General features: G+C 52.2%; 3 protein-coding genes across 7 annotated transcripts; all 3 read right to left on the bottom strand.

Moving 5' to 3' along the window:
- Positions 1–104: 104 nt before the first annotated feature.
- APOC2 (apolipoprotein C2) lies at positions 105–3,894 on the bottom strand. 2 transcript variants are annotated; one of them, XM_008970762.6, is made up of 4 exons: positions 3,476–3,894; positions 1,009–1,076; positions 682–841; positions 105–346 (listed from the first exon to the last, which is right to left on the bottom strand). In XM_008970762.6, exons 2-4 carry the CDS (start codon positions 1,061–1,063, stop codon positions 256–258), a joined length of 306 nt encoding a protein of 101 aa, XP_008969010.1. In that variant the 5' UTR covers positions 1,064–1,076; positions 3,476–3,894; the 3' UTR covers positions 105–255. The 2 variants fall into 2 exon arrangements, with proteins under 2 accessions (XP_008969010.1, XP_034801287.1); XM_034945396.2 differs by lacking the exon at positions 3,476–3,894 and adding an exon at positions 2,232–2,481.
- A 138-nt stretch (positions 3,895–4,032) lies between these two features.
- APOC4 (apolipoprotein C4) lies at positions 4,033–7,905 on the bottom strand. 2 transcript variants are annotated; one of them, XM_008970759.6, is made up of 3 exons: positions 7,173–7,905; positions 4,641–4,782; positions 4,033–4,391 (listed from the first exon to the last, which is right to left on the bottom strand). In XM_008970759.6, the coding sequence occupies exons 1-3, from the start codon at positions 7,246–7,248 to the stop codon at positions 4,226–4,228; spliced, it is 384 nt and encodes a 127-aa protein (XP_008969007.1). In that variant the 5' UTR covers positions 7,249–7,905; the 3' UTR covers positions 4,033–4,225. The 2 variants fall into 2 exon arrangements, with proteins under 2 accessions (XP_008969007.1, XP_034801286.1); XM_034945395.4 differs by lacking the exon at positions 7,173–7,905 and adding an exon at positions 5,226–5,445.
- Positions 4,033–24,054, bottom strand: LOC100994952 (apolipoprotein C-I, acidic form). Of its 3 annotated transcripts, XM_055103719.2 has the most exons (7): positions 23,958–24,054; positions 23,549–23,671; positions 22,680–22,757; positions 21,772–21,907; positions 7,922–18,557; positions 4,641–4,782; positions 4,033–4,391 (listed from the first exon to the last, which is right to left on the bottom strand). In XM_055103719.2, the coding sequence occupies exons 1-5, from the start codon at positions 23,977–23,979 to the stop codon at positions 18,500–18,502; spliced, it is 417 nt and encodes a 138-aa protein (XP_054959694.1). In that variant the 5' UTR covers positions 23,980–24,054; the 3' UTR covers positions 4,033–4,391; positions 4,641–4,782; positions 7,922–18,499. The 3 variants fall into 3 exon arrangements, with proteins under 3 accessions (XP_054959694.1, XP_063456457.1, XP_063456458.1); XM_063600387.1 differs by lacking the exon at positions 23,549–23,671 and having other exon boundaries at positions 23,958–23,999; XM_063600388.1 differs by lacking the exons at positions 23,549–23,671; positions 23,958–24,054 and adding an exon at positions 22,896–23,030.
- Between the last annotated feature and the right edge of the window lie 1,087 nt (positions 24,055–25,141).

The raw sequence follows: 25,141 nt of genomic DNA, 5'->3' as shown, positions 1-25,141 counted from the left end.
GGGCTCCATACATAAAGTAGGTGCTCATTAAATGTTGGCTGGACTGAGTCAGCCCCTCCATCTTGGCCCTTGAGTCCTCAGAAAAGCAGTGCCATCCATGAGAAGCAACTTGAATTGTATTTTTTATTGAAAAGAATTCAGGCTAGAGTTGGGAGGAGGATGCAAGAGCTACTGGGAAGGGGGAGCTCAGTCTGAACCTGGGGGATCAGGGGAGTGAGGGACTCTCCCCTTGTCCACTGATGGGGGGTCTGGCTGTTACTCCTCTCCCTTCAGCACAGAAAGAACTTGGTCAGTAAAAATGCCTGTGTAAGTGCTCATGGCTGCTGTGCTTTTGCTGTACAAGTCCCTGGGGAGAAAGCACAGATGGTTAGAGGGAGGAGGGGCTGGGGGTCTGGACTCCTGGGTCTGAGGGAGGAGGGTCTGGGGGCCTGGACTCCTGGGTCTGAGGGAGGAGGGGCTGGGGGCCTGGACTCCTGGGTCTGAGGGAGGAGGGGCTGGGGGCCTGGACTCCTGGGTCTGAGGGAGGAGGGGCTGGGGGCCTGGACTCCTGAGTCTGAGGGAGGAGAGGCTGAGGCCTGGACTCCTGGGTCTGAGGGAGGAGGGGCTGGGGCCTCAACTTCTGGGTCCTGGATGCAGTCGGTGGTATGGGCCAGACCCCATTTCTCCAGGGGCAGGTGCTACCTGAGTTTCTCATCTACAGCGGGCAGGTATGTCTTCTCGTACAGGTTCTGGGCGGCTGTCTTTGCTGACTCCCAGTAACTGGAGAGAGATTCCTTCACCTGGGTGAGGAAGGTCGGGCTAGGCGTCTCATCTTGCTGGGGCTGTTGGGTCCCCTGGACCTCTGCAGGGGGAGAGTGTGTCAGGAGAGCCCGTGGGGCTGCAGCAGGGGGAAAGGAGGAAGGAAGAAGAGGAGAGGGCAGAGGCAGAGGTAAGAAGGGCCTGGGCTGGGAAGATGCTTGGAGCTCATTCCCCTCCCCAAGGCTTCCCTCCCCGGAAGCCCACACTCACCAAATCCCAATACCAGGAGGACAAGAAACAGAGCCGGGAGGAGTCGTGTGCCCATAGTGTCCAGAGACCTGGAACATTGAGGGGGTGACATGTGGCAGGCTGACTGGAGGTGGCTGTTCCTGTGGTCACGCCCCACTCTGGTGGGGGAGGACTGAGATCCTGCCCTGTGTGTGCTCGGTGTCCCAGTCAAGTTTCCCATGCATGGACTTGGACACAGCCCCCTTCTTGGGCCTCACTTTCCAACATTCTGTGATTCTACTCCTGATTTTAACATTTTAATTATTATTTTTTTCTTTTTTGAGATGGAATCTCACTCTGTTGCCCAGGCTGGAGTGCAGTGGTGCAATCTCAGCTCACTGCAACCCCCACCTCCCAGGTTCAAGCAATTCTCCTGCCTCAGCCTCCCCAGTAGCTGGGATTACAGGCACCCGCCACCACCCGGCTGATTTTTGTTTTTGTATTTTTTGAGATGGAGTCTCGCTCTGTCACCCAGGCTGGAGTGCAGTGGCGTGTTCTCGGCTCACTGCAACCTCTGCCTCCAGGGTTCTAGCAATTCTTCTGCCTCAGCCTCCCAAGGAGCTGGAATCACAAGCACCTGCCACCATGCCCGGCTAATATTTTGTATTTTTAGTAGAGATGGGGTTTCACCATGCTGGCCAGGCTGGTCTCGAACTTCTGACCTCGTGATCCGCCCACCTTGGCCTCCCGAAGTGCTAGGATTACAGGCTTGAGCCACTGTGCCCCACCTGATTTTTGTATTTTTAGTAGAGATGGGGTTTCACCATGTTGGCCAGGCTGGTCTTGAACTCCTAACCTCAAGTGATTTGCCTGCCTTGGCCTCCCAAAGTGCTGGAATTACAGGCGTGAGCCACCATGCCCAACTGCTAATTTTTATTCTTTTGTAGAGATGGGAGACTTGCTTTGTTGCCCAGGCTGGTCTGGAACTCCTGGGCTCAAGCGATCCTCCCATCTCGGCCTCCCCAGGGTGCTGGGAGTACAGGTATGAGCCACTGAGCCCAGCCTAGAAGGCTTTCTTGAGCACCTAAACAGTTCTGGGCCCAGCAGGGAACACAGCAAAGCCTCTGCCCTTTGCTAAGGCTGAGTCAGTGCAGGGAGGTGCTCTGCAGACACCATTAAGGACCTACAGTAGATCAAATGTGTTACCTTAGGGCTCTGCCCTAAGTCAGACCTCATGTCCCTGCATCTCCTCACTGAGTTCTCACCTGCTCTATGAGAGAGGCACTTTTGGTGACGAAGAACATGCACAGGGCACAATATCATCATCCACACGTAGGAGATGAGGAAGTACGGCAGAAAGAGGGTGAGATCTGATCCCCGGAGAAAGAACACAAGCAAATGGTCTACAATTCTTTTTTTTTTTCCGAGACAAGTTCTTGTTCTCTTGCCCAGGCTGGAGTGCGATGGCGCAATTTTGGCTCACCGCAACCTCTGTCTTCCGGGTTCGAGCGATTCTCCTGCCTCAGCCTCCTGAGTAACTGGAAATACAAGCATGCACCACCATGCCTGTCTAATTTTTGTATTTTTAGTAGAGACGGGGTTTCACCATGTTGGCCAGGCTGGTCTCCAACTCCTGACATCAAGTGATCCGTCTGCCTTGGCCTCCCAAAGCGTTTGGATTACAAGTGTAAGCCACCACGCCCAGCCTACAGTTCTTTTTTAGTTTTTTAAATTTTTTCATTCTTTTTTTCCCCCAAGACTGAGTCTTGCTCTGTCACCCAGGCTAGAGTACAGTGGCACGATCTGGGCTCACTACAACCTCCGCTTCCTGGGTTCAAGCAATTCTCCTGTCTCAGCCTCTGGAATAGCTGGGATTACAGGCATATGCTACCACACCCGGCTAATTTTTGTATTTTTAGTATAGATGTGGTTTCATCATGCTGGTAAGGCTGGTGTCGAACTCCTGACCTCAAGTGATCCACCCACCTCGGCCTCCCAGAGTGCTGGGATTACAGGCATGAGCCATTGTACCTAGCCCTTTTTCTTTCTCTTTTTTAGAAATGGGGTTTCTCTGTCACCCAGGCTGGAACACGGTGGCAAGATCACAGCTCACTGCATCCTCAAACTCCTGGGCTCAAGGGATCCTCCCCACCTCAGCCACCCCAACTCTAAGCAGAAGCTCAAATAGTCTACAGTTCTAAATTCTGTGATTTGTGGAATGTGGTGGTGTACCTGTAGTCCCAGCTACTGGGGAGGCTGAGGCAGGAGGATTGCTTGAGCCCAGGAGTTTGAGTCTAGCCTGGGCTACATAGCAAGACTCCATCTCTCTCTCTGTCTCACACACACACACACACACACACACACACACACACACACACACACACACACACACAGTCATGGTTCCAACACGGGCTTCTAACATTGTGCCTCTTAAAATTCCTGCTTTATCGATCTTTGCCCTCTCCCTGCTGACGCCCCCCTGTCCCCGCACCCTGAGTCCCTTTCTTACCAGACTCTGGCAGGCTGTCCTCACCAGCTCCGGACGGGCACAGAGAGGCTTTATAGCGATTGAGACCCACTTCCGCTCCACAGCCACAACCCCCATCCTTTGTCTAGGCCAAAGTCCTGGCCAACAGAACTGCCGAGGGGGTGGGTGGGGACAGAAAGGGCAATGACCTCCCCCAAGGTCACGTCACAGGGAACCCTCACTCTGAGAATTCGCCTCCGACAGAGGCTGGGTTGGGGGCTGTGGAGGGGTTGGAGGTGCTGGGTGCCCACTGGGAATGGAGTCAGAGCTTGTAGGAGACAAGGGCGAAGCTCTCAGTGAGGGCCATCTTGGGGACCTGCTGACTCCACCCGCGCTCCTGCCCTCACCCTCCTGAAACTGACACGCCTTGAAGTCCCCCATTCTCCGCAAGCCCACAATAGGGTGTTATTCCTTGATACCCTTCCCGACCTCCCTACTCTTCCTTCCCCATCAGGTGTCACCTCTTCTACTCATTGATTCCTGGGAGGCAGTGGGGTGGGTTTTTTTCTGGCCACACTGGGGAAGGATCCAGACAGGGACACAGGTGAGACTTTATTTATTGGAGAAGTATGAACTTTTTTTTTTTCTTTTTGTTTTACCCCCCAAGAGATCTCGCTGTGTTGCCCAGGCTGGTCTCGAACTCCTGGGCTCAAGCCATCCTCCTACCTCAGCCTCCTGAGTAGCTGGGACTACAGGCACCTGCCACAACCACACCTGGCTTTTATGAACATTTTAACCCTGGTCCTTGTCCCCACAGACAAGCCTGGGGCACAGGCTGTGGGTCTTCTTCAAGAGGCTGTCTTTGGATTCGAGGAGCCAGGCCTTGGTGCGCGGACCCAGGTCCCTCAGGTGGTCGTCATAGTAGGTCTGCATGAAGCCCCAGAAGGTGCTCGGGCTCCTACAGGAGAGAGGACATCACAGTGGAGGCCCCAGCTCTCCCCAGGTGTTCTCTGCCCCATTTATCCGCTCCTCTCTGTGACCTAGGAGTTCCTGCTCTCAGCTCTAACCCTCCACTCCTCCCAGACCTAGGGGTCACAGCCCCACTCCCACCCTTTCCTCCTCCCTGAGACCCAGGGGTCCAGGCCCCAGCCCCTCCTCCCTCAGACCCAGGAGTCCCCTCCCACCACCCAGCCCAGCACACCCTCACCAGAACCATTGCCACCCGTCTCCAGTCCTGTTCACCACTGGCTCCAGCAGCTCCTTCATCCTGCCCCTCACCAGGCTCCAGCGACTCATCTTTAGCTTTGGCGGGGGGCTCGGGGTTCCTTCCTGGGCCTCTGGCTGGCATGCTAGGTGGAACCAGAGGGCAACTTGGGTGGGCTGGGACCCTAGAATCCCCTTCTCCCTTTCCCTCCATGCTCATCCTGTGTCGCTCCCGGTGGCCCAGGGGCAGCCCCCTGGCAGTCCTCTCGCCTCCTGCCTTTACCCTTATGTGTCCCCTGACCGCTAACCCCTCTTTAACCATCAGCCATCTCTTTTTTTTTTTTTTTCTTTTTTTTTATGAGACAGAGTCAGTCTCTTGCTCTGTTGCCCAGGGTGGAGTGCAGTGTCATGATCTCGTCTCATTGCAACCCCCACCTCCTGGATTCAAGCAATTTTCCTGCCTCAGCCTCCCGAGTAGCAGGGATTACAGGCATCTGCCATCATGCCCGGCTAATTTTTGTATTTTTAGTAGAGATGGGGTTTTGCCATGTTGGGGCCTCGAACTCCTGACCTCAAGTGATCCACCCACCTCGGGCTCCCAAAACGCTGGGATTACAGATGTGAGCCACCCTGTCCGGCTGGGCCATCTCTTCACCTTGTGTCAGTAGTCCCTCCTGTCACCCTGTCTGCCTGTGGTTCCCCTCTAATGGCCTCTCTAATTGCCATCCTCTGATGCCTCCCTTCACCACCTGATTTTGCTGCCCAGGAACTACCCCCTTCCCCCTTCATTCTCCTGTGACCCCCACCCTGTCTGAGCTACCTCTGTGGACAGTGGAGGGAGAGCAGGAGGTGACTTTCTGCCCCCAGGGGCAGACATTGGCTTAGCCTTGCTGTCAGTTCCTCTTTCCGGGCCAGACCTTCTACCCACGCATCTGGACAAAGCCTCGCCTACAGAGACCAGCCGTCACGCGGGGGCCACATGTAGCTGGCTGTGTGCCTTGGCCGGTGACTTATCCTGTCTCCCCAGGACTGTTTCTCCTTTTGTAGAATGGGATAATAATATCTACCTCAGGGTTATCGTGAGAATTAAGAGTTACTACATACGATGCACATGGAATGGTGCCTTGCACATTGTCTACATACGTGTTAAATTTTTTTTTTTTTCAGACGGAGTCTTGCTCTGTCACCCAAGTTGGAATGCAGTGGCGCGATCTCGGCTCACTGCAACCTCTGCCTCCCGGGTTCAAGTGATTCTCTGGCCTCAGCCTCCCGAGTAGCTGGGACTACAGGCGCATGCCACCATGCATGGCTAATTTTTTGTATTTTTAGTAGAGATGGGTTTTTACCCATCTGTTAGCCAGGATGATCTCAAATCTCCTGACCTTGCGATCTGCCCGCCTTGGCCTCCGAAAGTGCTGGGATTACAGGCATGAGCCACCGTGCCTGGCCCCGTATTAAAAATTTAAATTTCTACTGGATAATGCTGATCTAGAATATGATCCCATTTTAAAATAAAGTACATGGCCGGGCGTGGTGGCTCATGCCTGTAATCCCAGCACTTTGGGAGGCCAAGGCGGGCGGATCACCTGAGGTCAGGAGTTCAAGACCAGCCTGGGCAACATGGCAAAACCCTGTCTCTACCAAAAATATAAAAAATTAGCCAGGCATTGGCCAGGCGCAGTGGCTCACGCCTGTAATCCTAGCACTTTCGAAGGCCGAGGCAGGCGGATCATGAGGTCAGGAGATGGAGACCATCCTGGCTAACATGGCGAAACCCCGTCTCTAGTAAAAATACAAAAAATTAGCCAGGCGTGGTGGTGGGCTCCTGTAGTCCCAGCTACTCGGGAGGCTGAGGCAGGAGAATGGCGTGAACCCGGGAGGCAGAGCTTGCAGTGAGCCAAGATCACGCCACTGCACTCCAGTCTGGGTAACAGAGCGAGACTCCGTCTCAAAAAAAAAAAAATTAGCCAGGCATGGTGGCATGTGTCTGTAGTCCCAAATACTCTGAAGACTGAGGCAGGAGAATCCCTTGAACCGGGTAGGCGGATGATGCAGTGAGCCAAGATCGCACCACTGCTACCACTGCACTCCAGCCTGGGTGACAGAGTGAGACTCCGTCTCAAAAAAAAAAAAAAAAATGCATATGCAAAACACAGACGTACACACCAGCACACACTCACAGACCCCCTCACACGTGTCCACACACTCAAATATTTTGCACACACATACCCCACAGATAGGTGCACACAAATACACATATGCACACAGACATGCACTTTTTACCACGACTGCATACTCCCACTTCCACGCACGCACGTGCACACACACAGATGATCCTAGTTTGTACCAATGTGACATTCACACTTCACTCTCAGCCACCGACACACACACTCCCCGACACGCACATGCATACGCACTCCATGAAACGCACACACTCCATACTCATGCCTCACGTGGCTATAGAGCCACAGGACACACAGCCACACTCACACCCACCAGGTGTGGGCCCCACATCCCTCCACCCACTTCTTCTCACCCCCAATGCAGGCCAGGACCAGCACGCAGAGGCACAGGGCAGGCAGGGCCTGGAGCCTGTTTCTGAGGAGGGACATTTCTGGGGGTTCCGTGCCTCTGTCCCTCTGTGCTCAACTCTGCGGGCCGGGGGAGGGGAGGCTGCACAGAGCAGGGCCCTCCCCCGGCCACCTCCCCGCTTGGCAGAGACTTCAGAGAGCAGGGCCCAGGTGACAGTGGCAATCAGAGGTCATGCCTCTGTGGGCCTCCCTCCTTCTCACCCTCCCACACTGTGCCCTGAGAGAAGACAGAGGATCTTGAGCCTCCTGCACTGAGGCAGTTTCAAATCCTGTCTCCACCTCCCATGACAGCCTCATTTGCTGGCCTCAGTTTCCTCCTCCATAAAGTGGGAGGCACAGTACATATTTCAGTATATTACTTGAACAAATACAAAGAAAGGCGCAGTGGCTCACGCCTGTAATCCCAGCACTTTGGGAGGCCGAGGTGGGCGGATCATATGAGGCCAGGAGTTTGAGACCAACCTGGCCAACATGGTGAAAAACCCTGTCTCTACTAAAAATACAAAAATTAGCCAGACGTAGTGATGCGTGCCTGTAATCCCAGCTACTCGGGAGGCTGAGGCAGGAGAATGGCTTGAACCCAGGAAGTGAAGGCTACAGTGAGCCGCGATCACACCACTGCACTCTAGCCTGGGTGACAGAGCAAGACTCTGTCTTGAAACAAAACAAAACAAAAAATGAAGAAAGCTCTTACCGTGGAGCCTGGCAATATAGGTGCTCAAAGATCATCGCTGTTGGCCAGGCGTGGTGGCTCATGCCTGTAACCCCAACACTTTGGGAGGCCGAAGCAGGTGGATCACGAGGTCAGGAGATCGAGACCATCTTGGCTAACACGGTGAAACCCCATCTCTACTAAAAATATGAAAAATTAGCCAGGCGTGGTGGCAGGCGCCTGTAGTCCTAGCTACTTGGGAGGCTGAGGCAGGAGAATGGCGTGAACCTGGGAGGTGGAGCGTGCATTGAGCCGAGATCGCGCCACTGCAGTCCGGCCTGGGCGAAAAAGCAAGACTTCGTCTCAAAAAAAAAAAAAAAAGATCATTGCTGTTATTATTATTTTGTGTCTAATTTCTCCTAGTCACTGGGCTGCAGGGCCAGGCTTGTGGTAGGGCCTCAATAGGGCCCAAGGGTTGATGGCAGGAAATAGCAACACAGTCTCATGTCTCCAGCCTCTGTTTCTTCCTAGGTGGGCTGGAGCCCAATCACTTCCAAGCATTCCTTGAGTTCTCAATTCCAACTCTTTCTCCTCTGGGTGACTCTGGCTTCAGACGGACCTGGGCTTCGAATCCCTCACTTCTTCACCGTGTGACCTGGGCAAATACGTTTTCTTTTCTGGGGCTCAATTTGTTCAACTGTAACACGGGGTTGATAGGGAGCACCTGCCTCCCAGTGTCCTCATGCAGGACGGCTGAGGCCTATGCAGGAGAGCTGCAGGTGCACATAGTAGGAGGTCATCAACATCAGGCCCAGGGCCAGGGCGGTGGCTCCCACCTGTAATCCCAGCACTTTGGGAGGCCGAGGCAGGCGGCTCACTTGAGGTCAGGAGTTCAAGACCAGCCTGGCCAATGTAGTGAAACCCCGTCTCTACTAAAAATACAAAAATTAGCCGGGTGTGGTGGAGCGAGACCTTGTCTCAAAAACAAGACAATAACAACAACAAAAACCAACAAAAAACCCACATCAGGCTCGGTCCCAGTGCCAGAAATAGAGCATTTTTCTCCTGAAGGACCCAGCTGTACCCCAGGGCACATGGCTCAGGGGACTATGGACTGGATTTTTTTTTTTTTTTTTTTTTGAGACAGAGTCTGGCTCTGTCGCCCAGGCTGGAGTGCTGTGGCGCGATCTTGGCTCACTGCAAGCTCCGCCTCCCAGGTTCACGCCATTCTCCTGCCTCAGCCTCCTGAGTAGCTGGGACTACAGGCACCCGCCACCACGCCCAGCTAATTTTTTGTATTTTTAGTAGAGACGGGGTTTCACCGTGTTAGCCAGGATGGTCTCGATCTCCTGACCTCGTGATCCGCCCGCCTCGGCCTCCCAAAGTGCTGGGATTACAGGCTTGAGCCACTGCGCCTGGCCTGGATTCTTTTGTCTACGCTTGCCAGACGAAATAGAGGAGGCCCAATTACATTTGAATTTCAAATCAACAGTGCATGACATTTTAGTATAAATATGTCCCATGAAATATTTCAGAATTATACCAAAAAGTTTTTTTTTGCTATTAATCTGAAATTCAAATGTAACTGAGCATCCTGTATTTTTACATGGCAAATCTGCAAACGCAACCTTGGCCACAACCTGAACAACTGTGCAGGACTGTCTTGACCCAGATGTCTGCCTTGGCAGAATCCTGTCCATCCCAGAGGCCCCACCGTGAGCACAGTAGGTGCGCAACAGATGTCCCCTGGAGTTCCTCTGTAGCAATCATCAGCAGATTGAAAACACCCAGAGTTTCTGTTTGGGATGACGAAGACATTCTGGAAATAGTGGGGATGGTTTCACAACAGTGTGAATGTACTTAATGCCACTGAACTGTACACCTAAAAATGGCTGCAATGGTTAAGTTGTTTTTTTTGTTTTTTTTTGTTTTTGAGGCAGAGTCTCACTCTGTCACCCAGGATAGAGTGCAATGGTGTGATCTTGGCTCACTGCAACCTCTGCCTCCCGGGTTCCAGCGATTCTCCTGCTTCAGCCTCCCACGTAGCTGGGATTACAGGTGTGCGGCAACCACACCCGGCTAATTTTTTGTATGTATGTATGTATGTATGTATGTATGTATGTATGTATGTATGTATTTGAGACATAGTTTCGCTCTTGTTGCCCAGGCTGGAGTGCAATGGTGCGATCTTGACTCACTGCAACCTCCGCCTCCTGGGTTCAAGCGATTCTCCGGCCTCAGCCTCCTTAGTAGCTGGAATTATAAGCGCCTGCCACCATGCCCAGCTAACTTTTTGTATTTTTAGTAGAGACGGGGTTTCACAATGTTGGTCAGGTTGGTCTTGAACTCCTGACCTCAGGTGATCCACCTGCCTTGGCCTCCCAAAGTGCTGGGATTACAGGCGTGAGCCACCATGCCTGGCTCAATTTTTTGTATTTTTAAAGAGACAGGTTTTCACCATGTTGGCCAGGGTGGTCTCAAACTCCTGACCTCTCAGGTGATCCATCCACCTCAGCCTCCCAAAGTGCTGGGATTGCAGGCATGAGCCACTGCGCCCGGCTGCCCAGCTAATATTTTTATTTTTTGTAGAAACACGGTTTTGCCAAGTTGCCCAGACTGGTCTTGAACTCCTGGGTTCAAGTAATCCTTCCACCTCAACCTCCCAGAGTGTTGAGATTACAGGCGTGAGCCACCGCACCTGGCCATGTTGTTTATATTTTACCACAATTATAAAAAAACAAAAACAGCCAGGTACTGTGGCAGGGGCTTGTAGCCCCAGCTACTCAGAAAGCTGTGGTAGAAGGATTCCTTGAGCCCAGGAGTTTGAGAGTCCAGCCTGGGCAACATAGTAAGACCCCGTCTCTTAAAAAAAAAAAAAAAAAAAAAAGCTGGGCACGGTGGCTCACGCCTGTAATCCCATCACTTTGGGAGGCCAAGGTGGGCGGATCACGAGGTCAGGAGTTCGAGACCAGCCTGACCAACATGGTGAAACCCCCGTCTCTACTAAAAATACCAAAAAAAAAAAAAAAGTTAGCTGGGCATGGTGGTGGTCACCTGTAATCTCAGCTACTCAGGAGGCTGAGGCAGGAGAATTGCTTGAACCTGGAAGGTGGAGGTTGCAGTGAGCCGAGATCGCGCCACTGCACTCCAGCCTGGGCGACAGTGCGAGACTCAGTCTCAAAAAAAAAAAACAAAAAACAAGGGCCAGCATGGTGGCTCGTGCCTGTAATCCCTGGTGGCAGGATCACCTGAGCCCAGGAGTTAGACACTAATCTGGGCAACATAGGGAGACCTCATCTCTACTAAAAATAAAAATAAAAAAATTTAGCTAGGCGTGGTGGCATGCCCCTGTAGTCCCAGCTACTTAGGAGGCCGAGGTGGGAGGATTGTTTGAGTCTAGGAGTTCAAGGCTACAGTGAGCTATGATTGTACCATTGCATTACAGCCTGGGTGACGCTGTCTCAACAACAAACAAAAGCCCAAAATAAAAAACAAAAACAAACCTACTGTGTGTTGTGTTATGATTGGTGTGGGGTTCAGAGCCTGACTCTACCTGTTGCTTCCTTTCCTTTCTTTCCTTCCCTCCCTCCCTTCTTTGTTTTTTGAGATGGAGTCTTGCTCTATTGCCCATGTTGGAGTGCAGTGGCGCGATCTCGGCTCACTGCAACCTCCATCTCCTGGGTTCAAGCAATTCTCCTACCTGAGCCTCCCGAGTAGCTGGGACAACAGGCGCCTGCCACCACACCCAGCTAATTTTTGCATTTTTAGTATAGACAGGGTTTCACCACGTTGGCCAGGCTGATCTTGAACTCCTGACCTCAGGCAATCCACACGCCTTGGCCTCCCAAAGTGCTGAGATTACAGGTGTAAGCCACTGCACCTGGCCTGTTTTTTTTTCTTTTTGAGATGGAGTCTTGCTCAGTCACCCAGGCTGGAGTGCAGTGACGTGATCTCAGCTCACTGCAACCTCTGTCTCCCGGGTTCAAGCAATTCTTCTGCCTCAGCCTCCTGAGTAGCTGGGATTACAGGCGTCCGCCACCACGCCCAGCTAATTTTTGTATTTTTCGTAGAGACGGGGTTTCACCATGTTGGCCAGGCTGGTTACGAACTCCTGACCTCAAGTGATCATCCCGCCTCAGCCTCTGAAAGTGCTGGGATTATAGGCATGAGCCACCGCGCGTGGCTGACTCTACATCTTTCTAGCGGTATGACCTGGTACAAGTTGCTTTACCTGTGTGGGCCTGTTTCTTCATCCATGAATGGGAGTCATGGACTATCTACCTCATAGGGTTGCCAGGGAGAGTAAAGATCGTGCACAGAAAATGCCGCATAGGTGCTCCGTCAACGCCCGCTACTGTTTAATTCGTGCGCGCTTCCCCAGCACACACTGTGTGGCAGGAACCATGGCAGGGCTTTTAGATGATTACTTTACTTAATTGCGGTGGGGCATGGTGGCTCATGCCTGTAATCACAGCACTTTGGGAGGCTGACATGGGCAGATCACTTGAGGTCAGGAGTTCGAGATCAGCCTGGCCAATATAGTGAAACTCTGTCTCCACTAAAAATACAAAAATTAGCCAGGCATGGTGGTGGGCGCCTGTAATCCCAGCTACTTGGGAGCCTGAGGCAGGGGAATTGCTTGAACCCGGGAGGCAGAAGTTGCAGAGAGCCAAGATGGCGCAATGCACTCTAGCCTGGGTGACAGAGCTTTCCATCTCAAAAAAAAAAAAAAAGTGGGGGGGGGCTGGGCGTGGTGGCTCATGCCTGTAATCCCAGCACTTTGGGAGGCCGAGGCAGGTGGATCACAAGGTCAAGAGATTGAGACCATCCTGGCCAACATGGTGAAACCCCGTCTCTACTAAAAATGCAAAAATTAGCTGGGTGTGGTGGCGGGCGCCTGTAGTCCTAGCTACTCAGAGGCTGAGGCAGAAGAATTGCTTGAACCCGGGAGACAGAGGTTGCAGTGAGCTGAGATCACGTCACTGCACTCCAGCCTGGGTGACTGAGCAAGACTCCATCTCAAAAAGAAAAAAAAACAGGCCAGGTGCAGTGGCTTACACCTGTAATCTCAGCACTTTGGGAGGCCAAGGCGTGTGGATTGCCTGAGGTCAGGAGTTCAAGACCAGCCTGGCCAACGTGGTGAAACCCCGTCTCTACTAAAAATGCAAAAATTAGCTGGGTGTGGTGGCGGGCGCCTGTAGTCCTAGCTACTCAGAGGCTGAGGCAGGAGAATTGCTTGAACCCGGGAGGTGGAGTTGGCAGTGAGCCGAGATCACGCCACTGCGCTCCAGCCTGGTGACAGAGTGAGACTCCATCTCAAAAAAAAAAAAAAAAGAAAAACAAAAAAAACACTTACTTATTTGCCACAAAAACCCTATCAGGTGGGCATCTTCATCATTTCCATTGTACAGATGGAGAAACAGGCCTCAGGGTGGGGGCGCAGCCACTTACTGACGACTCCTCAACCAGCAAGTGGTGGTTTTGAACCGGGACCCTCTCACACTACCTAACCAGGCCAGGACAACCTCTGCCCCTCTCCATCAAAATCCAAGAGATCAAGGGGATGTTGGAAGTGGTATGGGCCCTGAGAGGTCTCTGACCTCTGCCGCAGCTCCAAGGTCAGCACGCAGGGAGGGCTATGTGTTTGCTGTTTGCTGCTTGCAATGTTTGCCCATCTCAGGGACGGGAACAGGCTGAAGGTCATTCAGGGTGGACTTCAGAGGCAGCACACAAACAGCTGCTGGAGGATAGGAACTAAGAGATCGGAAGGGGGCAGGGTGGGCCCAAAAACAGAGCCTGCAACTCTGTTCTCTAAGTCACCAAGCCCCAAAACCACTCTCAAATCTTTCTCTCTACCCCTGGATCCTTACCCTGGTCTGAATCCCATCCCCTCATCCCCCGAAACCCTGCACCCTCCTCCCTGCTAATCTTCTGGTGTCTCTAGCCACTCCCCTCCTGGCTGGATACTCTGGGTGATTGCAGGGAAGGCTGGGGTAAAAAAGAGTTTGAAATGTCCCTCCTAATGTATGTTGAAAAATTGAGTTATAATTCACATTCCATAAAATTTACCCTTTTTTCTTTTTCTTTTTTTTTTTTTTGAGATGGAGTCTCACTCTGTTGCCCAGGCTGGAGTGCAGTGGGGCAATCTCAGCTCACTGTAGCTCACTGTAGCTCACTCTGCCCCGCAGGTTCAAGAAATTCTCCCGCCTCAGCGTCCCAAGTAGCTGAGACTACAGGCACCTGCCACCACGCCTGACTAATTTTTTAATTTTTCGTAAAGATGGAGTTTCACCATGTTGGTCAGGTTGGTTTCGAACTCTTGAGCTCAAGTGATCCGCCTGCCTCGGACTCCCAAAGTGCTGGGATTACAGGCGTGAGCCACCGCGTCCTGCTAAATTTACCCTTTTAAAGTGTACAGTTCAATGGTTTTTCCTATATTGGCAAGGTTGCACAATCACCACTATCTAATTTGGAACATGGCTCACTGCAGCCTCAACCTCCCTGATTCAAAGCCATCCTCCTACCTCAGCCTCCCAAGTGGCTGGAACCACAGGTGTGCACCACCATGCCCAGCTAATTTTTTTTAGGAGGGATGGGGTCTTGCTATGTTGCCCAGGCTGGTCTTGAACCTCTGAGCTGAAGCAATCCTCCCATCTTGGCCTCTCAAAGGTTAGGATTACAGGCGTGTGCCACTATGTCTGGCAGGGGATGATTTTGGAAGAGAACTGGAGGAAGTGAGGAGGGAGCCAGGCAGATATCTGGACCCCTGGGGAAGAACACTCCAGGCAAGAGGAACAGTAACTACAAGGGCCCTGAGGTGGGAACCTGCCCAGTACATTGGAGGAATAGCAAGGAGTTGCTTGTGAGTGATGGAGAGAGAGGGATGAGGCGATCGTGAACCGGGTAGTTTCCTGTTTGTAGGCCTTTGGTAAGTTCTTCTGGGTTTACTCTGAGAGAATCAGGAGAGTTCTGAGCAGAGGAAGAGCATAATCTGACTTGAGGCTGGGCACGGTGGCTCATGCCTGTAACCCCAGCACTTTGGGAGGCCGAGGAGGGTAGATCGCTAGAGCTGGGCAGTTTGAGACCAGCCTGGGCAACATGGTGAAACCCCGTCTCTACTGCAAATACAAAAATTAGCTGGGTGTGGTGACACACACACACCTGTAGTCCCAGCTAATTGGGAGGCTGAGCAGGAGAATCGCTTGAACCTGGGAGGCAGAGGTTGCAGTGGACTGAGATGGTGCCACTGTACTCCAGCCTGGGCAACAGAGTGAGACTCCGCCTCAAAAAACAAAAAAACAAAAAATCTGACTTGAGTTCTAACAGGCTGCTGAGTGAGAAGAAAGGAGAGTATAGGAGTTTGGAGGGTTGATTTTGGGGGAGAAGGGAATGCATTAACCCCAGAGAGTAATATTTATAATTTATTTATTCTCTTTCTTTCTTCTTTTTTTGGTAGAGATGGTGTCTCACCATGTTACCCAGGCTGGTCTCGAACTCCTGACCTCAACTGATCCTCCCATCTCAGCCTTCCAAAGTGCTGGGATTACAGGCATAAGACACTATGCCCAGGTTCAGGATTTCCTTTTTTTTTTTTTTTCTCCTGAGACACAGTCTCACTCTGTCATCCAGGCTGGAATGCATGGCGCAATATTGGCTCACTGCAAGCTCTGCCTCCCGGGTTCACGCCATTCTCCTGCCTCAGCCTCCCGAATAGCTGGGACTATAGGCACCCGCCACCATGCCCGGCTAATTTTTTGTATTTTTAGTAGAGACAGCGTTTCACCATGTTAGCCAGGATGGTCTCGATCTCCTGACCTTGTGATCCACCTGCCTCGGCCTCCCAAAGTGCTGGGATTACAGGCGTGAGCCACTGCGCTCGGCCCAGGATTTCCTTTTATGTTTTGAGATGGAGTCTTGCTCTGACGCCCAGGCTGGAGTGCAGTGGCATGATCTCAGCTCACTGCAGTCTCTACCTCCTGGTTCAAGCGATTCTCACGCCTCAGCCTCCCAAGTAGCTGGGATTACAGGCACACGCCACCATGCCTGGCTAATGTTTGCATTTTTAGTAGAGATAGGGTTTCACCATGTTGGACAGGATAGTCTCCAACTCCTGGCCTCGAGTGATCCTCCTGCCTTGGCATCCCAAAGTGCTGGGATTACAGGTGGGAGCCACGGAGCCTGGCTTCAGGAGTTCCTTTTTTTATTTTTTGAGATGGAATTTTGTTCTTGTCGCCCAGGCTGGAGTGCAATGGCACGATCTCTGCTCAGTGCAGCCTCCGCCTCCTGGGTTCCAGTGATTCTCCTGCCTCAGCCTCTTGAGTAGCTGGGTTTACAGGCACCCGCCACCATGCCTGGCTGATTTTTTTTGTATTTTTAGTAGATACGGGGTTTCACCATGTTGGCCAGGATGGTCTCCGACTCCTGGCCTCAAGTGATCCTCCTGCCTTGACCTCCGAAAGTGCTGGGATAACATGTGTGAGCCACAGAGCCCGGCCTCAGGGTTTCCTTTTTAAGGATGCGTTACATTCCATTGCATGTAAAGACCACATTTCCTTGACCCATTCATCTGTTGATAAACATTTAGGTTGTTTCCATATCTTGGGTATTAAGCAGACCTGCAGTGAACATGGGAGGGCAGGTATCTCTTCAAGGTCCTGATTTCAATTCTTTTGAATAAATACCCAGAAATGAGATTGCAGGATCATTTGGTAGTTCTATTTTTAATGTTTTGAGGAACTGCCATACTGTTTTCCACAGTGGCTGCAGTGTTTGGTGTTCCCACTCGCATTGTAGGAGTCCCTTATATATTTTGAATATTAACCCCTTATTAGATATATGGCTTTCAAATATTGTTCTTATGCAATCTTAAGCTGGGCGCAGTGGCTCACACCTGTAGTCCCAACACTTTGGGATGCCAAGGCGGGCGGATCACTTGATGTCAGGAGTTCGAGACTAGCCTGGCCAACATGGCGAAACTCTGTCTTTACTAAAAATACAACAAAAGTAGCCAGGTGTGGTGGCACATGCCTGTAATCCCAGCTACTTAGGAGGCTAAGGCAAAAAAATCACTTGAATTTGGGAGGCAGAGGTTGCAGTGAGTGGAGATCGCATCATTGCACTTCAGCCTGGGTGACAGAGCCAGACTCCATCTCAAAAAAAATTTTTTTTTTTTACATAGGGTTGTTTTGCATGTGCATGTGGTTTAATTTTACGTAAGAGCTGGGCACAGTGGCTCACGCCTGTAATCCCACCACTTTGGGAGGCCAAGGCAGGAGGACTGCTTGAATCCAGGAGTTGGAGACCAGCCTGGCCAGCATGATGAAATGCTGTCTCTACTAAAAATACAAAAATTAGCTGGGTGTGGTGGCACACACCTGTAATCCCAGATACTAGGGAGGCTAAGGCAGGAGAATCTGTTGAACCCAGGAGGCGGAGGTTGCAGTGAGCCGAGATCATGCCCCTGCACTCCAGCCTGGGGGACAGAGTGAGACTCTGTCTCAAGAAAAAAAAAAAAAGGCCAGGCGAGGTGGCTCATGCCTGTAATCCCAGCACTTTGGGAGGCCATGGCAGGCAGATCATGTGAAGTCAGGAGTTCAAGACCAGCCTGATCAACATGGAGAAACCTCGTCTCTACTAAAAATACAAAAATTAACCAGGCATGGTGGCACGCGCCTGCAATCCCAGCTACTTGGGAGGCTGAGGCAGGAGACTCCCTTGAACCTGGGAGGCGGAGGTTGCAGTGAACTGAGATTGTGCCATTGTACTCCAGCCTGGGCAAGAGGAGCGAAACTCTGTTTCAAAACAAAACAAAACAAAACAAAAAACCTCAGCCCCTCATCTCGGGTAGACCACACTAGGAAAAGTGTAGCACAGTGACATTGCCTGGCTGAGGGTTCAATCTAGTTCCAGTTCTCCACTTCCTGGCTGTGTGACCTTATACAAGTAGCCTCACCTCTCTGGGCCTCAATGCCCTTATGGGATTATTAAGTCCCAGTTTGCAAGGTTCTTAGGAAGATTCTTTTGAGATCATGGAGTTAAAACATCCTTAGCATAGGGCAAGTAGATGGGGCATTGGAGGGCTTGTGAGGAGTCCGTAAGGTTCAGCCCCTGCCCTCTCCCACAGCCCCTACCCTCTCCGGCACCCCTGCCCCACAGTGAAGAAGCAGTCAGACAGAATTTTCTTTTCTTTTTTTTTTGACGCGGAGTCTGGCTCTTGTCACCCAGGCTGCAGTGCAGTGGCACGATCTCAGCTCACTGCAAGCTCCACCTCCCGGTTTCAAGCGATTCTCCTGCCTCAGCCTCCCGAATAGCTGGGACTACAGGCGCCTGCCACCACGCTCGGCTAATTTTTTTGTATTTTTAGTAGAGACGGGGTTTCACCGTGTTAGCCAGGATGGGCTCAATCTCCTGACCTTGTGATCCGCCCGCCTCAGCCTCCCAAAGTGCTGGGATTACAGGCGTCAGCCACCATGCCTGGCCAGAGAGAATTTTCCATAGGATTTTTATTGGTCACACCTGGGCGTGTGACCACATTGGACACACATGGAGGGCGTCCTCAGTACAGGCGCTGGGGTGTTGGAAATTTCAGAGGCCCCTCCTGGGATGTCACCCTTCAGGTCCTCATGAGTCAATCTTGAGTTTCTCCTTCACTTTCCGAAATGTCTCTGAAAACCAATCCCTGTGGGGAGGAATAAGGAAGGGGGTTACTGTGTGCAGCTACCTCCCAGGCTGTTCAAATTCTACCTGCTACCTGACTCCCACCTCTTCCCCTTGCTGAATCTCCATCCCCACTGTCTGTGGGATTAGGAGGACCGCTGGGCTGGGTGGGCCAACTTCTGTGCCTCAGTTTCCCAGATGGACCAAAGCACGTTGAAGTCTAAACACTTTACCCTTGGCTGGGCATTTGGCTCACGCCTGTAATCCCAACACTTTGGGAAGCCGAGGCAGGCAGATCACTGGAGGTCAGGAGTTCGAGACCAGCCTGGCCAACATGGCAAAACCCCGTCTCTACTAAATTACAAAAATTAGCCACCCGTGGTGGTGCACGCCTGTAATCCCAGCTACTCAGGAGGCTGAGGCAGGAGAATTGCTTGAACCTGGGAGGTGGAGATTGCAATGAGCTGAGATCACACCACCGTGTTCCAGCCTAGGCAACAGAGCGTGACTCCGTCTCAAAAAAAAAAAAAAAAAAAAAGAAAGAAAGAAAAGAAAAGAAAAGAAAACTTCACTCTGGCCTGGCTTTCAAGGCTTGCCATCTCTTGCTACCAACTCTTTCTTCCAGCCTGCCCTTGCCCTATCTGTTCCCCTACTCATTCAAAGGTACTTTCCAGCCTCCCTGCGTATGCCCAGGCTGTTCCCCTGCCTGGGATGCCACCCGCTCTTGATTATTGATCGACCTTCTTGACTTAGGACCTTTGCCTCTCCCTCCAAACAATCAATCTTTCTTTCTTTCTTTCTTTCTTTTTTTGAGACGGAGTTATGCCCTTGTTGCCCACGCTGGAGTGCAATGGCGCGATCTCAGCTCACCGCAACCTCCAGCTCCCAGGTTCAAGCAATTCTCCTGCCTCATCATCCTGAGTAGCTGGGATTACAGGCATGCACCACCATGCCTGGCTAATTTTTTGTATTTTTTTTTTAGAAGAGACAGGGTTTCTCCTTGTTGGTCAGGCTGGTCTCAAACTCCTGACCTCAGGTGATCTGCCCGCCTCAGCCTGCCAAAGTGCTGCGATTACAGGCATGAGCCACCGTGCCTGGCCTAATTTTGTATTTTTAGTAGAGGCAGGGGTTTCTCCATGTTGGTCAGGCTGGTCTCGAACTCCCGACCTCAGGCGATCCGCCTGCCTTGGCCTCCCAACGTGCTGGAATTACAGGCATGAGCCACTGCACCTGGCCTCCAAACAATCTTTCTAAGTTTAGGCCTGACTAGATTTTCCCTCCCTCCCTCCCTTCCTTCTTTCTTTCTTTCTTTTTTTTTTTTTTGGATGAGACAGGGTCTCATTCTGTTACCCAGGCTGGAATGCAGTGGCACAAACATAGCTCACTGCAGCCTCAACCTCCTGGGCTCAAGTGATCCTCTTGCCTCCGTCTCCCAAGTAGCTGGGACTACAGGTGTGTGCCATCACGCCTGGGTAATTTTTTGTATTTCTAGTAGAGATGGGGTTCTCGAACTCCTGACCTCAAGTGATCCACTCACCTCAGCCTTCCAAAGTGCTGGGATTACAGGTGTGAGCCACCGTGCTCGGCATGTTCTTCACTGTTTTATTCCCCACATTGAAACAGTTTCCAGCACTTAGCAGACGCTCAATAAATATGTGTTAAGGAACGAATGACTCTCTAACTTGCCAAAGGGAGCAAGTGTGGATTTGAAGATGTACTGAGCATTTACAATGTGCCAGACACCCTATAGGCCTTCTCCTTTACTTCCCCCCAGAACCACCATTTCACAGGAAAGGAAACTGAGGCTCACAGTAATGCCTCTCTCTTAAGATCACACAGGGAGTAAGGGGCTCTATGCCAGCCTGGGGACCCAGGTCCGACCAAGCTTGTGTCCTTCATTACCCCACAAGACCATCTTTTTTTTTTTCAATTTTTTTTTTTTTTTGAGACGTGGATTCGCTCTTGTTGCCCAGGCTGGAGTGCAATGGCATTATCTCAGCTCACTGCTACCTCCGCCTCCCAGGTTCAAGTGATTCTCCTGCCTCAGCCTCCCAAGTAGCTGGGAATAGAGGCATGCACCACCATGCCTGACTAATTTTGTATTTTTAATAGAGACGGAGTTTCTCCATGTTGGTCAGGCTGGTCTCAAACTCCCGACCTCAGGTGATCTGCCCAACTTGGCCTCGAACTCCCGATCTCAGGTAATCTGCCCGACTCAGCCTCCCAAAGTGCTGGGATTACAGGCATGAGCTATCGCACCGGGGCTGGCTTGCTTTGCTTTTTGTTTTGTTTTGTTTTTTGAATAGAGACAGGATAACCGGGCATGGTGGCTCACGCCTGTAATCCCAGCACTTTGGGAGGCTGAAGAGGGTGGATCACAAGGTCAGGAGTTCAAGACCAGCCTGGCCAAGATGGTGAAACCCCGTCTCTACTAAAAATACAAAAAAATTAGCCGGGCATGGTGGTGGGCGCCTGTAATCCTAGCTACTCAGGAGACTGAGGCAGAGAATTGCTTGAACTGGGGAGGTAGAGGTTGCAGTGAGCCGAGATGGCGGCACTGCACTCCAGCCTGGGCAACAGAGCGAGACTCTGTCTCCAAAAAAAAAAAAAAAAAAATTAGAGACAGGATCTCTCCATGTTAGCCAGGCTGGTCTCAAACTCCTAGGCTCCAGCAATCCTCCCACAGTGCTGGGATTACAGGTGTGAGCCACCGTACCTAAGCAAAACCATCTTTTTTTTTTCTTTTGTGACGGTATGTTGCTTTGTCGCCCAGGCTGGAGTGCAGTGGCGCAATCTTGGCTCACTGTAACCCCTACCTTACTGGTGCAAGCAATTCCCCTGCCTCAGCCTCCCGAGTAGCTGGGATTACAGGTGCACACCACCATGTCAGGCTAATTTTTTGTGCTTTTAGTAGAGACAGGGTTTCACCATGTTGGCCAGGCTGGTCTTGAACTCCTGATCTCAGGCAATCCGCCCGCCTAGACCTCCCAAAGTGTTAGGATTATAGGTGTGAGCCACGGCGCCCAGTCCAAGACCATCTTTTAAAATGTGGCCTGGATGGGAGTCCGGGAAACTGTCCCTGACGTCTGAGATCCTTGAGATCTAGCTGTGTGACCAGAAGGATGCTGTCAGCCTCTCTGGGACTTGTTTTTTTTTCAATCTGTTCATCTTGGACATCCTCCAGGGCTCCACACAAACACACCCCAGCCCTCCCGTGCCCTGGGAAGGGTTCTAACCACATCTTGGCAGGAAGTTCACTCTGTGTGATGCGGTTGATGAATTCCCGAGTGTTGTCCTCCAGGGTCTTTCCTAACTCCTCCAGGCCATCAAAGGGGTTGGAGACTTCTGGAGCCCCCTGGGCTGGGGCTGGGCCTGCCAGGAAGATGGGGCAGGGGTGCAAAATTTGGTTGTTGTTGTTGTTGTTGTTGTTGTTGTTGTTGTTGTTTTGAGACAGAGACTTGCTGTGTCAAATGGTGCGATCTCGGCTCACTGCAACCTCCACCTCCTAGGTTCAAGCAGTTCTCCTGTCTCAGCCTCCCAAGTAGCCAAGCGCGCACCACAACGCCTGGCTGTTTTGTATTTTTAGTAGAGATGGGGTTTCACCATGTAGGCCAGGCTGGTTTCGAACTCCCGACCTCAAGTGATCTGCCCGCCTCGGCTTCCCAAAGTGCTGGGATTACAGGCATTAGCCGCCACGCCCCACCAAAAATTTGTTATTGGAACCCCCTTGGGGTGGGATCCCGGGGATAGATAAGGAGATCCTTGGGGATCATGTGGTTAGAATGGGGAGGATACTGAAGTGACCGCGTGGGGCTCAAGCCGCTGGGAATTGCCTTACTCAGCACTGACCTCCTCCCACAGCCCATCGCCCCATCACCCACTTTCAAGGCGATAAAAGGAGGACAGCCAATCCCAGAGGTGTGGGGATCCATACGTCATCGGTTACTAGGGCTCTCCTGGGCAGATTTGGCGCCTCGGGACCGAGCCTGGGCGAACCTGGAGACCCACTCGACCACAATGGGGCAACCACGACCCAGAAGGGGCCCCAGAGCTCTCAGAGGTCCTCTAAGCCGGGACCCCAGGCCTGTAGCCACCTTCACTCTTCCAAATCTCCAACTCCGCAATTCTCCCATCCCACTTTTACCTTCCAAGACGATCGACAGAACCACCACCAGGACCGGGAGCGACAGGAAGAGCCTCATGGCGAGGCCGGAGGGGCACCCTGGAGGCGGAGGCAGGGGTTCAGGGGATCAGTGGCACCCTCCTCCCTCCCTCCCTCCCTCCCTCCCACGATCCCCTCATCTCCCTTTATGAGTTCTTGCAGAGTGGAGGCGGGTGTCCCTCCCAAGCACTCAACAACCTGAATCCTTGCTGGAGGGCTTGGTGGGGAGGTCCTGTCCTGCCCGCAGGACCTTTATCAGGCTGGGGAGGGGGCGGGGCAGGTTGATGTTGATCTCCCTCCTCCTGAGCCTTCCCCTGGAAGATTGCCTCCTTCTGCCCACCCAGGTTTTTCTCCTCTGCCCCTGGCCCGTGGGCGTTGGGGTCAGGTGGGGTCCTGAGCATTTCCCTTAGCTCCGAAGCCCTTTACCATTCAGCACCCTCACCTCCCAATCTCCCTGACTCTGGGGGGTCCTCAGACTACCATAGCCCCTTTCCCCACTCAGAGGACAGCCTCGTCCTGTCCCTGTGGCCATCTTCCCTCAGGGGTCTCCCAGTAATAACCCTGTGATCTCATCCCCCCCTCATTCACACCGTGTCCCTAGATCACCTCTTTCCCTCACTTCCCCTCTCTTAGCAAGCCTCCTCAGCCCCAACAACTTTTCCTTTATGTTGCTGGGGCCTCCCAGTTGGCCCCGCAACCCTGCCCTGCGTGCCACCTCCAATTTCTTTCAGACCAGCCCTTGAAACATCCCAGACCACCCTGATATTCTCTGGGCTCTTAACTTGATGATTTTCAGTCTCCCTTTTTTGCAAAGGGAAGGGGTCGCCTTAGCTGGACACTAAAAACCTCACCTGCATTGGCCAGGCATGGTGGCTCATGCCTGTAATCCCAGCGCTTTGGGAAGCTGAGGAAGGAGGATCGCTTGAGCCCAGGAGTTAAGAGACCAGCCTGGGCAATATAGGGAGACCTCATCTCTACAAAAAAGTTCAAAAATTAGCTGAGCGTGGTGGCGCAAGCCTGTAGTCCCAGCTACTCAAGAGGCTGAGGTAGAAAGATTGCTTGAGCCCAGGAGTTCGAGGCTGCAGTGAGCTGTGATTGCGCCACTGCACTCCAGCCTGGTGGGACAGAGTGAGACCCCATCTCAAAAAATTAAAACCCTCAGCTGCAAAGCTCTGAGTGTATGCCCCTTCCTCCCTTCCACCGGGCCTCACCCCCTTTGGCTGGCTACCTCCCCCAAACACTCTATCTGCTCTTATTCACCCTCTGACGCCCCTCCTGGCATCAAGCCTGCTTCCCACCATCACCACATCCGTCCCCCAGGGCTGGAGTCCAATTCCTTCCCCACCAGCTGCCTTTGACCGCCAGTGACCCTGGCAGCTGATGGGGAGGGTGTCCTCAGCCCAGCCTCAGACTCTAGTTCGGCTGGCCTTGTGCCCCCACAACCACGTGTCAGCCTGGCGGTAGGGGGATGGTTGTGAAAGGGACAGCATAGACAAGACCCTGGCAGGATTGCAACATCCCTCTGGCCAGCTCAGAGCTTCCAGTCCCTGTAAGCCCCAGGGGCCCCCCTACTTCCTCAACTGAGCCCAGCATTCCCCAAACATCCACCCAGATGTCTGCTTCCCAGACCCCACAAGAATGGAATAACAATGCTCCTGATTTTCCAACCTCATCCTCCCCTCTGCTATAGGGGTTTCTGTTTAATAGATGGGGAAACTGTCACACAACCAAGAACATCCAGTAGGGCTCAGCGAGGGGCAAAGAGGGGGCTACTGACTGGGCGCAGTGGCTCACGCCTATAATCCCACCACTTTGGGAAGCTGAGGCAGGAGGATCTGCTTGAGCCCAGGAGTTTGACACCAGCCTGGGCAACACGGTAAGACCCTATCTCTAGAAAAAAATTAAAAATTTGGCCAGGTGCGGTGGCCCACGCCTGTAATCTGTGCACTTTGGGAGGCCTAGGTGGGTGGATCATTTGAGGTCAGGAGTTCTAGACCAGCCTGACCAACATGGTGAAACCCCGTCCCTGTCAAAAATAGAAAAAATTAGCCTGGTGTGGTGGCACAGGCCTGTAATCCCAGTTACTTGGGAGGCTGAGGCTGACCAACATGGAGAAACCCTGTCTCTACTAAAAATAGAAAATTAGCCAGGTGTGGTGGCACATGCTTGTAATCCCAGCTACTTGGGAGGCTGAGGCAGGGGGAGGTTGTGGTGAGATGAGATTGTGTCACTGCACTCCAGCCTGGGCGACAGAGCAAACCTCCATCTCAAAAAACAAAACAAAACAAAACAAAACAAAAAAACCAAATGTTTATTTGCCACAAAAACCCTATCAGATGGGCGTCTTTATCATTTCCATTGTACAGATGGGGAAACAGGCTTCGGGGTGGGGGCATAGCCACTTACTGACGACTCCCCACCCAGCAAGTGGTTTTGAACCCGGA

This window comes from Pan paniscus, chromosome 20 (assembly GCF_029289425.2).
Source record: "Pan paniscus chromosome 20, NHGRI_mPanPan1-v2.0_pri, whole genome shotgun sequence".
NCBI lineage: Eukaryota > Metazoa > Chordata > Mammalia > Primates > Hominidae > Pan > Pan paniscus.
Note: the sequence above shows the minus strand (reverse complement) of the source record. Positions and strands in the feature narration are given on the sequence as shown.

Bases quoted from the DNA above. Each gene is read 5' to 3' on its own strand.
- APOC2 (XM_008970762.6), bottom strand. From the start codon at position 1,063: ATGGGCACACGACTCCTCCCGGCTCTGTTTCTTGTCCTCCTGGTATTG. The intron at 842-1,008 runs GTGAGTGTGGGC...CTCCCCCTGCAG, and splicing joins CCTCCTGGTATTGGGATTTG to AGGTCCAGGGGACCCAACAG. The intron at 347-681 runs GTAGCACCTGCC...CTTTCTCCCCAG, and splicing joins GCTGTAGATGAGAAACTCAG to GGACTTGTACAGCAAAAGCA.
- APOC4 (XM_008970759.6), bottom strand. From the start codon at position 7,248: ATGTCCCTCCTCAGAAACAGGCTCCAGGCCCTGCCTGCCCTGTGCCTC. The intron at 4,783-7,172 runs GTGAGAAGAAGT...GGTTCCACCTAG, and splicing joins GGTCCTGGCCTGCATTGGGG to CATGCCAGCCAGAGGCCCAG. The intron at 4,392-4,640 runs GTGAGGGTGTGC...TCTCTCCTGTAG, and splicing joins GACGGGTGGCAATGGTTCTG to GAGCCCGAGCACCTTCTGGG.
- LOC100994952 (XM_055103719.2), bottom strand. From the start codon at position 23,979: ATGCCAGGAGGGGCGTCAGAGG. The intron at 23,672-23,957 runs GTGAATAAGAGC...ACTTTTTTGTAG, and splicing joins GCCAGGAGGGGCGTCAGAGG to AGATGAGGTCTCCCTATATT. The intron at 21,908-22,679 runs GTAAAAGTGGGA...TCTTCCTGGCAG, and splicing joins TCTGTCGATCGTCTTGGAAG to GCCCAGCCCCAGCCCAGGGG.